Source organism: Neolamprologus multifasciatus, chromosome 8 (assembly GCF_963576455.1).
Source record: "Neolamprologus multifasciatus chromosome 8, fNeoMul1.2, whole genome shotgun sequence".
NCBI classification, from domain to species: domain Eukaryota; kingdom Metazoa; phylum Chordata; class Actinopteri; order Cichliformes; family Cichlidae; genus Neolamprologus; species Neolamprologus multifasciatus.
In genome coordinates, this window is record NC_140446.1 from 24,604,870 (window position 1) to 24,619,101 (window position 14,232).

The following is a 14,232-nucleotide window of genomic DNA, read 5'->3' on the forward strand; positions in this document are numbered from 1 at the left end:
TTGCACTTGGATGCGTTTGACAGACATGCAGTTACTGGTGAGACATTTCACCATGGGATTTATTAGTCTGCACGGCGACTTTCAATTCCCAGCGCTGTGATTCACTCTACTGTTGTTTGGAAGTGAAGGCCAAGCAGGACTAATGTGAAACAGCTTTTTGGGCCCAAGCTCACCAGCTAGCTGCCTGTCACCCCTCTGAGCTCTTGACAATAATGACATCATACTACAATGACTTCCAAGACTAGCAGTAAGAAGCCAGTAGGGGTGCAAAGTTGTAAATGATGAAGTCAGAATGAGGATTCCCCAACAACGAGGTTAGAAAGCTTTTCTGGACTTCTGCTTCCATCCAGGTTTTAGATCCGTTTTCATTATACAACGCTTAAAGCTCAAGTTAATGTTCTGTATGAAAGGAACAAATGAGAAAATTTCATTTGTGGCAATTATGGTTCATAGATGTGAAAACAGCATTAGTCAAAGAATTTCAAAGAGGCAATACACTAAAAGAAACAGCACTCACAGCTACGCCAAGCATCTGTTTTTCAGCAAATAATTGTTCTAAGCAACAACTGGCAAGCAAACATTAAAAAAGGGGGAGAGAAAAGAGAGAGAAAAGTATCAGCAACTCCCTGCTAAAGACAGTAGCAAATATTCATCAACTTTGTAGTTACACTTTGCTAGTATTGGGTTGGGACTTAATTCGTTGTGCTGCAGATTCAACGAGGTGTTTGAAACATTCCTCAGAGATTTCTGTCCATGTCGACATGATAGCATCACTACTGCTAATTTATTGGCTGCTGCAAATCTGCCATTGTCATGTTCAAGAAAACAGTTTGAGATGATTCGAGCTTTTTGATATGATGCATTATCCTGCTGGAGGCAGCCATGAGAAGTTGAGCTGACTGGCATGGACATGATCAGGAACAACCCTCAGGTAGAGACTGCAGTGTTTAAGCAGTGCTTAGTTAAGAGAATACCTCCCACACCATTAAACCACCAGCCCGAACCACTGATACAAGGCAAGATTCATGCTTTTATGTCAATTAGGTCCAATTCTGAAACAATTTAGACCATTTTCCAGTCTTTTCCATGTTTTATTGTGCAATTTTGTTGAGACCATGAATTGTAGCCTGAGTTTTCTGTTCTTAAGTGACACCTGATGTGGTCTTCTGCTTCAAAGTTTGACATGCTGTGCATTCAGAGAGGCTTTTGAATTACTGATTTCTTTTCAACTCAAAACAGTCTGGCCATTCTCCTGTTTTCTCTTTTCTGGACCATTTCACATAAACCCTAGAGATGGCTGAGTGGGAAAATCCCAGTATCAGAAATTTCTGAAATAATCAGACCAGCCTACAACCATGTCATGTTCAGACTCACTTAAATCACCTTTTTCTCCCATTCTGATGTCCAGTTTAAAATTCAGCAGGTTGTTTTGATCATGTCTATGTGCTTGAACGCACCAATTAATGACCAGTTGAACAGGTGTACTTAACAAAATGACCAGTGAGCTACAGGTGTAGATTTTTACTGCATGAACATGTAATGTAGCATTTAAAACACTGATGCATCTTGGGTGCCAGTTTAGCTCAGTGGGTGAGTAGGTGACTATATACCAGCGGGCCCCAACCCCCAGACCCCGGACCGGTACCGGTCTGTGAGTTGTTTGGTACCGGGCCACAAGAGATGAGGCTCGGATGTGAAATTTATGGTTTTCGGGGTTTTTATCGCTTTATAGCATTATTTTTTATTGTTTTTATCGTTAACTCAGTTTCCCTGGGTCTTTTCCCGTGTGTTATGAATAAATCTTCTTTTTTTGGGTACTGGTACTGGTTTTATTTTGTTGTATTATTCGTGACACCTTAAAGGCCAGTCTGTGAAAATATTATTGGACATAAACTGGTCCATGGTTGGGGACCGCTGCCATATACCACATGACCAAAGTAACACCATGGATGGTTCCTTCGTTTATAATATTACTGTACGGTACGTCTCGCAAGGCATTATGGGATGTCAAGTCCACTATACATTTGAACAGCACTAAAGAATGGCAAAATCATGTTGCTTTATTAAAGGCAGATAGCTAGTATTCATATCCCCACAGTACCCTAATATGTTACTTTGGGTTTAAAAATAAATAAATATGTCATTAAATATAATTGTAGTCCACAAACCAATCGGTGATGCCATCCATGTTACTTTGTCCATTTTTATTTACAGTCTATATAGTTACTTCTTGACAGACACTTATCTGAAAAACGGTGCATTCAGAGACAGATTATGTCTGTCTCTGAATTATGAAATGAACCTGCCAGGTTATCATATTGTAGACACATAACTGTAGAAAACTACCTTTTTTTTCAAGGAAACAAGTCATTCTGCTATTTTGAATTAGAAATGATCATCTACTGTAAAAATGTGTTTTCTATCACGTCTTCATGGAGTTTAATAATGTGTTGGAAATGATTCAGAGGCCTTAAATGTAAGGGCTAATTACTTTCTGTCCTTTTTTAACATTTTGGACACATTCGAATACCAAACTAATCCAGATTCAGTCATTTTATCCATCATAACTAATTGATTTAACCACCAAAAGACACTGCCACAGTCCCAGTGAACATTTAATGAGAGCCCTGAGGAGGTTTTTCTTTTAATATGATGTAGGCAAACATTTACAAATGGGTAAAGACTTTAAACTGGTAGCCCTGAAGCAAAGTACCCTACAGTCGCAAAGTTTGGAGGAAAGCAAAGCCACGTCCACTCAGGGCTTAGATAAACACTTGAACGCCTCTGCTTTTGCGGTGCCAGCTTTCTTAAACAGGCAGCACAAAAAAAGCTTTACTCTTGTTTTGGATCAGAAGGCCTAAGGGACAGTTTGTAAAGAAGTATGCTGAGGCACGCAGGAAATTAGAAATCCCAAAAACAAATTCTGGAGCCTTCACCCAGCCCTGTGGCTCCTTCCACGCGTCTGATCCTAAGTGGGAAGACCGCATCCTTCAGGCATCATTTAGGCATTTTAAAACGTTCTGCAGTCTACTAAAGCTCACTAAGCAGGAAATATAGGAGCTTTTTTGGCATTTATGTAAGTCATACATTTGCTCAGGGTCTTTCAAGAGAATTTTGTGAGGCTTCACGCAAGTGACTCTTCAGCCCTAGATTTATTTTTCTTTCCTTTGCAGTTCATGGAGTTATTTCCCTCCAATGGAAACTGTTCTACCTAAGCAGTTTTAAAGGGAAGTAAAATCATTACAACATGACGAAACTGCAACGTGTGACAGTTTACCAACATGTGTCGCATGTGATGCTTTGTTTTTTGAGGTTTAGGTGGTAAAATCCTGTGTTAACTGCAAGTTGCGGAAGTTCTGTTTACCAGATTCGCTGCGTCAAATGTCTTGCACACAGACATTTAAGAAGTAGATATTTTACAAACCTTCATTCATCATTTGTACAAGTCAATAGCAGTAAGACACTTGGGCGATAATGGTATGTTTGAAAGCTTTGTGGTTCTCTACAGGATAGCAGCTAAAAATGCTGTCCAGCAGCTGTGAAAGAAGACAGGAAGGAAGGAAATGAGTGGATGAAAGACGGGAAATCCTCACTGTAAAATTAGCAAATGAAAGGGCGATGACTTTTATGACGTCAATGATAAATGCTGCTTTTGTTTAGATTTTGATGTGATTATGTGTTGTCACTCTATGTTTGATTTGCTGCCTTTAGCCTACCCTCATTAGGTTAATGACCCTATGCTAGGCTTAAACAGCCCATTCTTGACAATGTGAATGGTATGTTTGTTCCTTAACCTCCTAGGACCTGGCGTCCACATATGTGGACATCACATTTTGGGTTATTTAGACCAAAATACTCAATTTTGCTCTACAAGGGCCTGATATCCGCATACAAAGACATTATACTGCTACTGTTCTATCGAAATTTTAAACAAATATCCTCATATGTGGCTCTTATTTTTCTTAGAAACAAAAATTAGGTAAAAAAATAAAATAAAATCTGGTAATTCTTTGTTTTTACAATCATCAGGTCCCAATCAGCCCAAATATCAAAGAGAAATTAAAAATGCATGCCGTGGAAGAGTTTGGGTCTTAGGAGGTTAAAGGCACCTATTTAGCATTTATAAGCAGGGCACAAAAATTATTAACAATGTTTTGTTTTGATTTAATTTACAGCAAACTTCTTCTTGAAGAAAAAGTAATTTTTTAGACTATTAGTTTAACTAGCTTCAAACATTGAACCTCTAGCCTTCCTCTCGTGTTAGGGTCGTCACCGACCCATTTTAAATTTCAAATGCATAAAACAAATCACAAACATTTGTTTATTGTATCAAGGCTTTTTGACTTTGTCAGGAACCTGTATTTCTACAAAATAAAACAAAAAAAAATATTTTCACTAAATTATAAAATGCCCTAGTTGAAATTATGACATTTGTGTTGTTAGGGTCGGTTTCGACCCAGGTATAATATTATGAGTATAAAGCAATAATTAAAGCCAAAACTGAAATCATAAGTGCACTGTCAGCTGACACACTGACAGCAAGCTCCTCTCCTAATCGTATGAGCTTTAGGGGATTCTTATTTTGCGTGTTTTTTGCAGTATACCTGCACAAAAACAAAACAAAATAAAGACGGGACATGTCAAGACATGTGAGGTGAATTCACTCATTTGAGTGGCCATTTGACTTCCAGAGTGCACATTTACAATTTGCAGCATACAAAAATGAGAAGAAGATTCACAGTGAGCCAAGTTCTGCATCATATTTTTGGTGAAAATGAAGGAGAGGACACAGAGCAGCATAGCGATTCAGATGGGCAGGTTTCTAGGAGGAAGACAATGTGGACTATCATCCAGAAGACACAGACACATCTGATCATTTTCTGGGCAACAATGTCACTTCACACATTTGATATCATTTTGATTAAGGAGTCCTCAGATTTGAGACCAGACCGAGGTCTGACAAGCTTGCTCCCATCAGGGATGTCTGGGAGAGATGGGTGCAGCTTCTTTCCCTGATGTTCATCAGCCAGAGGTAACAGTGGATGAACGTCTTGTCCACTTTTCGAGGAAAATGCCCCTACCGGCAATACATACCCAGTAAGCCAGGGAAATACGGCAGAAAAATCTGGGAAGCCTGTGATGCAAAAACCAACTATGGCTGGAATGTACAGATTTTCACAGTCAAAGCTGCGAGTGGCACCCCTGAGAAGAAACAATGAAAATGTGTGGTCCTCGATATGACCACTGGACTGCAGGATCACAATATCAGCTGTAATATTTTATTTTTTACCAGATATGACCTCAGACAAGAACTTCACAAAGGAAACTTCACAAAGATGTAGCTGTATCATTGGGAAGTGATAAAAAGCCCACAATTACCCACGATTATAACCAAAAGAAAGGAGGAGTGGACTTTTTCTTTTTTTTCAGTTTATATTAAAGGTCTACTGCTAAAAAACAACAATTTTTTTTTGTCTTTTCTTGATGTAAATGTCTATGGGTCGAAATTGACCCGTAACACCATAGATGTCATTTTAGTAATTAATCTTAAAATGAAAAAAATCAATAAAACAGATTTATTTAAGAGATGTGTCCTATACCCCTCAGTAATAGTCAGGTAACACAAAAACCTTTTATTTATTAATATGATTCTCTTGAGGTTAATTTTACAATTTTTTTCAATTGAAATCGAGGGGTATAGTGACAAAAAAAGACCCACAGGCCCACACCAAAAGTATTAAAACCAACATTTTCATGGCTAAGGAAGCCTAACAAGATAACCAAGAGATGAGAAACAAATTGGATGATCACTTATTGTTTTTAGTGTATTTTATAACTGATTTAATTCACGGGTCAAAACTGACCCGTTAACATAAGAGATGATAACAGAAAGCTAACACAAGAGGAGGGCTAGCTAACTTATAGCTAACTGTTTAGCTAACTGTTTAGCTAGTGCTAAATAAGATGTCCCAGTAAATATAAGTCATAAACCGACTGTTACTTGGCATCAGCGCTGCTAATACCGCATAATTCAGGTTTTAGAGCAACATCTGCTTCCATTCTGACAACGTTTTCATGGAACTCTGATCTTTTTCAGTAAAACAATGCCAACCACACTAAGCTAAACTGGCCTTGCTACAGAACTTTGTTTTCCCTTTCTTTCTTTTTTTTTTTAAATAATGAGATCATATTTTTTGCACAGTTTGAAATGAAATGATAAATATTAGAATGACATCATTTATTAAAGTTATTCATTTAAACTCTTCCATACTGCTATGCTACTGTGTGCAGGGTATAGCTGTAGCCATTTTCTTTCATGCTCACAAATGGACCCACAAACACACAGCTCATATTTCTAATCACTGGACGTAATCTAAACTCGTACCTCACGCAATTAGGTCAGCACCATTTCCTCCAGTGTGAGCTTCACATTTCCTGACCCGTATTTCACACTCCACAGGGACATGACTCAGGCTCATTTACTAAATTTTCCTGCTCTTTTAAAAGTTCTTAAAAAGTTTTTAAAAGTCAGTTCTTTTATTCTCTGGAGAATAAAAGAACTGACCAAATGCAAAGCTAAGATTTGATCAAACATGGAGGAGGTAAACAGGTTTTCTGTGTTTATCTGTAGTTTAACATAACAAAGTAAGTCGCTTTTTGTGGTTATGCGTTTTCTAAAGTCTACAATAATGGTGCTAATTCGTTTTAACAAGATGTTCTTCTTTTTACTGGATCATTATATCCAAGAATGTCATTCAAGTGCATGTTTATGTACATATGCCAATGCGGCACAGTGTTGCTTTGACTCTATTTTAACTTTTCTTACACACTAGTCAGACAACAATATTAATACCTTAATAGACATAAAATTGCCTCTCATTTTTTTTCCTTTCATTGGCTGTTCCTGATATTTTGCAGGCACAACATATTATAAACTTACCTCTGAACACAGTGGTTTCCCCACAAAGACTTTATATGAAATATTATACCTTTAAAAATATTACAGTAATGAGATTTAGTTCACTGGATACACCTGTTCACTTCCTCAGTAAATCTAATCAGTCAATCCTATGGCAGCAACACAGGACATTTAAGCATGTAGCTGTGATCAACATAATCTGCTGAAGATTAAACAGAGCATCAGAATGGCAAAGAAAGGTGATTTAAATGAGTTTGACAATGACATGGGACTATTTCAGAAACTGCTGATACTGGGATTTTCCCACATAACCATCACTAGTTTACAGAGACTAGAAAAAGAGACAATATCCAGTGACAGTTTTCTGTGTAAAATAAGAATGATTTGATTGCTTCAAGCTGATGGGAAGAAAACGTAGCTTGTTACAATCAATGCAAAAGAGCATCTCAGAATGCATAACACGTCAAGCTTTGAAGCAGATCGGCTACAGCTGCAGAAGACCACACCGGACGCCACTGCTGTCACCAAAGAAGAGGAAGATTCTGCAGGTTTATCAATATTAGATAATAGAAGATTGAAAAACTGTTATCTAATCTGATTGGTCTCAATTTTAGCTCTGATATTAGATTGATGGGGTCAGAATTTGACATAAAAAACATGAAAGCATGAATCCATCCTGTCTTCTTGGCACATCTGATTATTGTTTAAATCTTACAGCCCTCCTATTGTTGCTGAACATGTCCAGTCCTTCATGACCACAGCTTAACCATCTTCTGATGGCTGCTTCCAGCAGGTCGAAATCAATATGGAACAATATGGGACAAATAATTAAGTCGACCCACTATTTTAAATGTAAAAGTAACAAATAATCTTGAACTTATATGTATGGAGACAGCCCCACCTGCTGGTAAGATTGTGTGGTATTCAAAAAGTACATCATCAGCAATGCATGATGCAGAGTAACTGCAATATGTGACACTTTAAACTCATTGTTGACAGAAGTCTCTGTGTTTGTGGGAAATAGATCAGTGTGTGGCTGCAGAATCACATCAAAGCTTGAGGAAGACTGGAAATGATTCGAGTCCGAGTTAAAGGTCAAATTTTTATTCCACGTCACTAGTGCATGGAATCACATTTCTTGACTTATGCATTGTTTATTTATCTTTTTCAACATCAATTTCATTGTTTTTCAGAGCAAAGTTTGGGACATTTTCTTTCCCATCATTAATGAAGCTTTTTTAATCATGTAAACATTAAAAATAACAAAAAGATTGAGCGCGAGACTGAGAGACTTTTGAGGTCTGGTGGAGCAGTGGGAGGAAAAAAGATCTAGTTTTGGTGTATTTTCAGATATAAAGCAAGAATGGCCTCATTAGCTGCCAGCATTTGCTATGTAAGCAGTATGTGTATAGATGGTTCACTTAGGCTGTGGGACTCACATTCATGTATAAATGTATACATTCGCTGTTATGTAGGCAGCAGTACTTGTTCTTCATTTTAAACAAAGTGGCAAATACAAAGTACTGGGCAGAGCTGCGTTTCAGTGAGATAAATAACAAGAATATGGACAAATCAGCTACAGGTGTTACAGGCCTTCCATGGGGTCTGTTTTTATACAGAAAAGTAGAGACAGGAGACATGAGTTGGGTTTGGTCTGCAGGCTCTTCCTCGTCTGAGGTACAGAAGCGTTGCAACGGCCTATCGCACTCACAACTACTTCCCCCTTGTGGCGTTGCCACGCAATTACGTCTTCATAACTTTGAAAAGTGCAATACCACCATGAAAAAAATGCTTTTTACATTAATAAATGTTTTACAAAAAGTTTACTGTAGGCAAACACAGGCATCAACAGCTCATTCTTATCAGTGAAATCCTCCATAGCTTCATTTGAAAGAGGATAATCCCTGGAAACTGAACCTGTTGTTTTTTAAAATGTTCTCACACAGATTTTTAAAAGAACAAACTGCCCTGCTGTGACTGGTGGCTGCTCATAGCTATAAAGCTATAGCTATAACCAAAGCTACGAGACCAAACAGCAGTTGCCTGGGAACAAATTACAACAAATGCCACATTGACCCAAGTGAGTCCCAGCTGACAGACAGCCATGATGCAGCATGGTGATTTTTTACCTGTCAAACAGCAGCAGTCTGACCGCGTATCTATTTGCAGCTCTTTGCAGTGACATTTGGACGTGTGGCAACGTTCTTAGGCTGAGGAAAGAGATCAGTTTCTTCAGTTTTTCTCTTCCCTGCTGTTTTGTACTGGGTGTGAGGAGGCATTAATGCTGGTTTAAGTTTAAACTCACTGCAAGTATTATTCTGATTTCTGTTGTCATGTTAGCAGTGTTGTCATGGAACAAAGCAAATGATACTGTTACTCATATTTTATCTAACAGGAAAGGTAAAGCTTGACTTTGTCTACAGTTACCGCTGCCTGGGTAACGTGATCTCACAGACTGGCTCCACGGTCAACTCTGTCGTCACAGCGCATTAGTGGAAAAGGTTAACTACAGACTCCATCACTGTGTGTCCCGGCAGCAGCATGGCCAAGGGAACGAAAGCCAAAAGAAAGACTAAAAGTAAGAAGATCACCTTGAAAATGGCCCAGAACTGCGTGGAGCTGACATTGGATGGTAAACGCCGACTGGATCTGAGTTTCAAGGGGATCACAGCTGTTCCAAAGTGCGTCCAGAAGCTCTTTCACATGGATGAAGTGGACCTGAGCAGAAATATGATCAGAAAAATTCCAGATTTTATTGCTCAGTTCATCAAAATGACTGTTTTGGATTTGCACAGCAATTATGTGAGTATGACAGATAATGCCTACTGTTTACAAGTAGGTAAATAAATGGTAGCTACTGTATAGCAGCAATACTATAGGGCTGCTACACAGTTGTTGTGTCACACTATTTTAAATCATTTTAAATAATTACATATTCCAAATATTTTTAATTAAGCCCATTTTTAAAAAATATGACCTCTAGATTAAAGTACTAATCATCAAAAGCCAATCATTAAATAATCACAAACATACGGGGACACCTTAGAGACCCGCTAACTGTCACTAGCCTTTTGGCAGCTGTAGTTTGCCCATTTCAAAATTGTACCATGGTTTGTAATTATGTCCATGTTTAGTGCACCAAAATCACCATCTGTTAAAAAATGTGTTGTTGTTTCTAGCTGGAGGAGCTCCCCGTGGCTATCAGCTACCTGCAGAACCTTAAGGTTTTAAACCTGTGCAACAACCGTCTCACAAGCCTCCCGAGCGAGCTCGGCCTCCTGAATAAACTCCAAACACTGAACCTGTGTCTCAACCAGCTGGAAGCTCTTCCTGCCTCCATTGGTGCAATGGAGGAGCTCCGCCACATTGGCCTTTCTGATAACAGATTCACCCGCATCCCCGGCTTCCTCTTGAAGCTGAAAAAACTGGAGAGTATCAAGATGGAAAGGAACCCAATTATTGCTGAGAAGATACGCACTGAGAAACCAGTCAGTATTTCAGAGAGCTTTTACCTAGTCAAAGAAAGCTTCCTGTGCAAAGAGTGTCTGAAGAGGTGCCAAGCTGAGAGGAAGGAGCTGAGGGAGGAATAAATACCATACTGTGTTCTTAACTCAAGAGTGATTTTCTCTTACAGTACTGCATGTTACTCTGATCTGTACTCTGCATTGTACATAGATTCAATTAATATCAGACAGTAACAGAAAACATTGCAATTTCCCTTGTAAGTGTATTTAAAGACTTATATTTTTACACACATTTTATACAATTATCATGCTTTTAACTGCATGATAATTAGACACAAATAAAGTGTTTTGACAGTCTGTTGGGCCTAGAGGGCAGCAGAGAGCACCCTTATCTCTGAGTACCTGTCACTGACTTTAAACACTTATACAAGTAAGAAGTTGTGTGAAATAATATTTCATGTTATTAAACATACAAACGGTATCTTTTGCATGTGATCATAATTCATAATTCATAATTCATCATCATCATCATCATCATATATGGAAAAAATGAAGTTCCTGAAGTCTCTAAACAAGAAAAGAAAGACACAGATTCTGAGTTTGTCTCATTCTGAGAAGGCCTTCTTTTCTATGATGAACCATCACTTTAGTGCGATCTTTATTAGTTTCAGACCAAAATACATTTCAAAAGATATTTTAGGGTGAAGAAAATACATTTACAACCTTACAGTAGAATGTATATCAAAGTAGCCTTTATTTAAATATATTTAGTGAAATAATAATAATAATAATAATAACAACAACAACAACATGTTTTATGTACATCTGCAAAACACTGTTGAATTCAAACAAAACAGAGTCAAAGTTCTAGCAAGAATGAGGTTGTTTATTCATTTGCTTACAGTATTTCACATTACACAATATCTCACTATAATGTAGCATTAACTTGACTTTAGAATTATCTGTCAGTGAAATATTAAACAAGATACAACAACTGTTTATGTACACTTCAGGTCTTTCATGTCTCTTTAACAAAAAACAAAACAAAATCCCTATTCAGAAATCTCTCTTCTATATGATGTATGTGTGTGTAAATGTGTGTGTGTGTGTGTGTGTGTGTGTGTGTGTGTGTGTGTGTGTGTGTGTGTGTGTGTGTGTGTGTGTGTACACTTTAGTTTTTAACAATATATACTAGATAGTATTTAAAGGAACACACTCCACTTTTTTGGAAATAGGTTCATTCTCCATCTCCCTCAGAGTTAACAATGCAGCGTCTTCTTTCTAAATCTGTAGGTTAATAGGACTTTGGGGCGGGATCTTAAGGGATGGGGCGTGGCCAGGATTTTTCCTCGAGGCGCCATATCAGCAGGCCAAACAAATGCTTGCTGTGTGTAGACACACATACACGTTTACACACACATACCATCATATAGAAGAGAGATTTCTGAATAGGGATTTTGTTTCTGTTTTTTGTTAAAGAGACATAAAATTTATCATACAAAACATGCACTCAAAAAAGTTGCATCTAAACAAACCTGTTTGAATCAACAGGCCTCTGGACCCTGTGTTGCAAACAGTTACAACTTATCTTGCCGGAGAGCACATAGTACACAAGACAGATTACACATCCAAGATTTAATCATTAGAGGAAGGCATGTTGTCCAACATCGGTCTAAAGTATTTTTGGTTGTCACTATGCACTTTTATAATTCTTACGCAAACTAATAAGAACATATCTGATAAAAAATATGATACTGTAAATAATCTTTCGTTTTTAATTTTTGTTATAGGAGGGAACATATGTGGTATTTTAGCATCAGACACTTAGTTTTCTGTTTTCTGATGAAGATTTTCTGCATTCATTTATGCAGATGATGTCTTTTATTTAACGAAAACACAAATCAGACACCAGCTCACAACCTTAAATGTGATTATTGTGTTACCAATTGGGTGTGATCCAGTGATGGATTTATGATTAGCTGATAATGAGGATGGCAGGGATTTTTTTTTTCTTTTACTTTAGGCAAAGCAATAAAACAATGAAAAGACCTCAGAAGACAAAACTGTTTTACTGACAAAATATCAAAAGTTAAACCAATAATTTTGCTAATTTTTTTCTATCTGTGCAATATGGATTAACGTTACTGCTGATGATGTGAGGACATCTGATCTCTGAAAAAAACAACTGTTAATGAAGCTGGAAAAACACACCCACGTCTTGGTCCTTAAAAAAGCATATTAATATATAGTAAAAGTACACTGTAAAATCTAATTAGTTTCCAGAACTCAAAAAAATTGAGGAAACTCGTTGCCTCAAAAAAAACTAAGTAAACCTTACTTAAGATGACTGTTAGGACAGTCTACAGTCTACAGCAGCGGTCTCCAACCTTTTTTGCGCCACGGACCGGTTTATGCCCGACAATATTTTCACGGACCGGCCTTTAAGGTGTCGCGGATAAATACAACAAAATAAAACTAGTACTGGTACTGAAAAAAAGAAAATTTATTCATAACACACGTGAAAAGACCCAGGAAAACTGAGTAAACGATAAAAACGATAACAAAATAACGCTGAAAACCCTGAAAACCATACATTTTACACCTGAGCCTCAACTCTCGCGGCCCGGTACCAAACGACTCACGGACCGGTACCGGTCCGAGGCCGGGGGTTGGGGACCGCTGGTCTACAGTATTAAGAATAACTTGATATTTCTGACTGTACAATACTAATTGTTTACCTACTGACAAACATTTCAAGTTCAACTAAATGAAAAAACTATTTGTGGTAACCTGAATATGATTAAAAATAATTAACAACACTTTTTGTAATGATGTTAAAATCAGCCCAACTTTTATTTTCAAACACAACAAAGTATAACAGCCAACATACTGGACACTGTTCTGCTGAACAACAAACAATTATATTGCCATCACGGTTATAATCTCACAATAAAACAAAGTCTCAGATGTAATTATTCTGAAAATAAGTTTAGGCCTACCACAAGTTTGTTTTGTACTTACTTATATAATCAAAATAAAATATTTGTTGTTCTGTCACAAATGCAGTCTCTGATTTAAACAACACATTTGTTTTTCATTCCAACACATGAGCTGGAATGTTGTATTATTTTAAGGATGGCTTGTTTCCAGTCCAGGCATTACTGCCTGAATGACTGTCATGGATCGAGGTGATCCAAATGTAGGTGCAGAAGAAAGTCTTTAACTTCCCTTAAGTACAGTGGCAGTGGATGTGGGTTGGAGATGCAATGAGCTTGAACCTGCAGGCGACCATCTTCACCGACCACACCATCTGTGACGGAGGACTCATCTCTCCTGTTGTCCTGCAAGCAAACAATCATATTTTTTGGAACATGAACTTAATTGCTTTCTTAAAACATTTTTTTCTGCATTTGGTATAAAACAGACTCCAATTTAGACAATCTCAGGCCCCCTCCCCACCAGAGAGGTGACACCACCCAACATACAATAATGTCATGAAAGCATCATTTTAAAAAACATCTCCAAACATACCAAAACTTAATAAAGTGTCATCCTGCAAAAAAAAAAAACACAGTAGGTGCCTTTCACAGTGTACACAGTACTGTCCTGGTGTTATTTCCAAAAGAAAAAGTTTTTATACAATGTTAATTTAGCATAACAAGCTCACTTGTACCTTTGACACATTTTAAGCAATTAATCTGTCTCTCACTTTCCTCCTTCCTTTTGTTTTCCTGTCAGTCAGTGTTTTACCTTGGAAGGCAATTTCACAGGTTCCCTGGGTGTGGTCTCACGGTTGCATAACTGATAACATGATAGGCTATGTTTGTTTTGTTGGTTTTTTGTGCCTCA

The 14,232-nt window shown here is 37.7% G+C and overlaps 1 protein-coding gene across 4 annotated transcripts; it reads left to right on the plus strand.

The window, feature by feature from the left end:
• The first annotated feature begins 8,863 nt into the window (after window positions 1-8,863).
• Window positions 8,864-11,436, plus strand: LOC146513161 (uncharacterized). 4 transcript variants are annotated; one of them, XM_085171548.1, is made up of 4 exons: window positions 8,864-8,999; window positions 9,089-9,206; window positions 9,315-9,721; window positions 10,099-11,436. In XM_085171548.1, the coding sequence occupies exons 3-4, from the start codon at window positions 9,461-9,463 to the stop codon at window positions 10,507-10,509; spliced, it is 672 nt and encodes a 223-aa protein (XP_085027674.1). In that variant the 5' UTR covers window positions 8,864-8,999; window positions 9,089-9,206; window positions 9,315-9,460; the 3' UTR covers window positions 10,510-11,436. The 4 variants fall into 4 exon arrangements, with proteins under 4 accessions (XP_085027674.1, XP_085027673.1, XP_085027675.1 ...); XM_085171547.1 differs by having other exon boundaries at window positions 9,089-9,186; XM_085171549.1 differs by having other exon boundaries at window positions 8,864-9,184.
• Window positions 11,437-14,232: the final 2,796 nt, after the last annotated feature.

What these genes read in the sequence shown, in the direction of transcription:
- LOC146513161 (XM_085171549.1), top strand. Translation starts at nt 9,461, where the DNA reads ATGGCCAAGGGAACGAAAGCCAAAAGAAAGACTAAAAGTAAGAAGATC. An exon ending in TGGATTTGCACAGCAATTAT is followed by an intron (nt 9,722 to 10,098) that starts GTGAGTATGACA and finishes TGTTGTTTCTAG; the next exon opens with CTGGAGGAGCTCCCCGTGGC.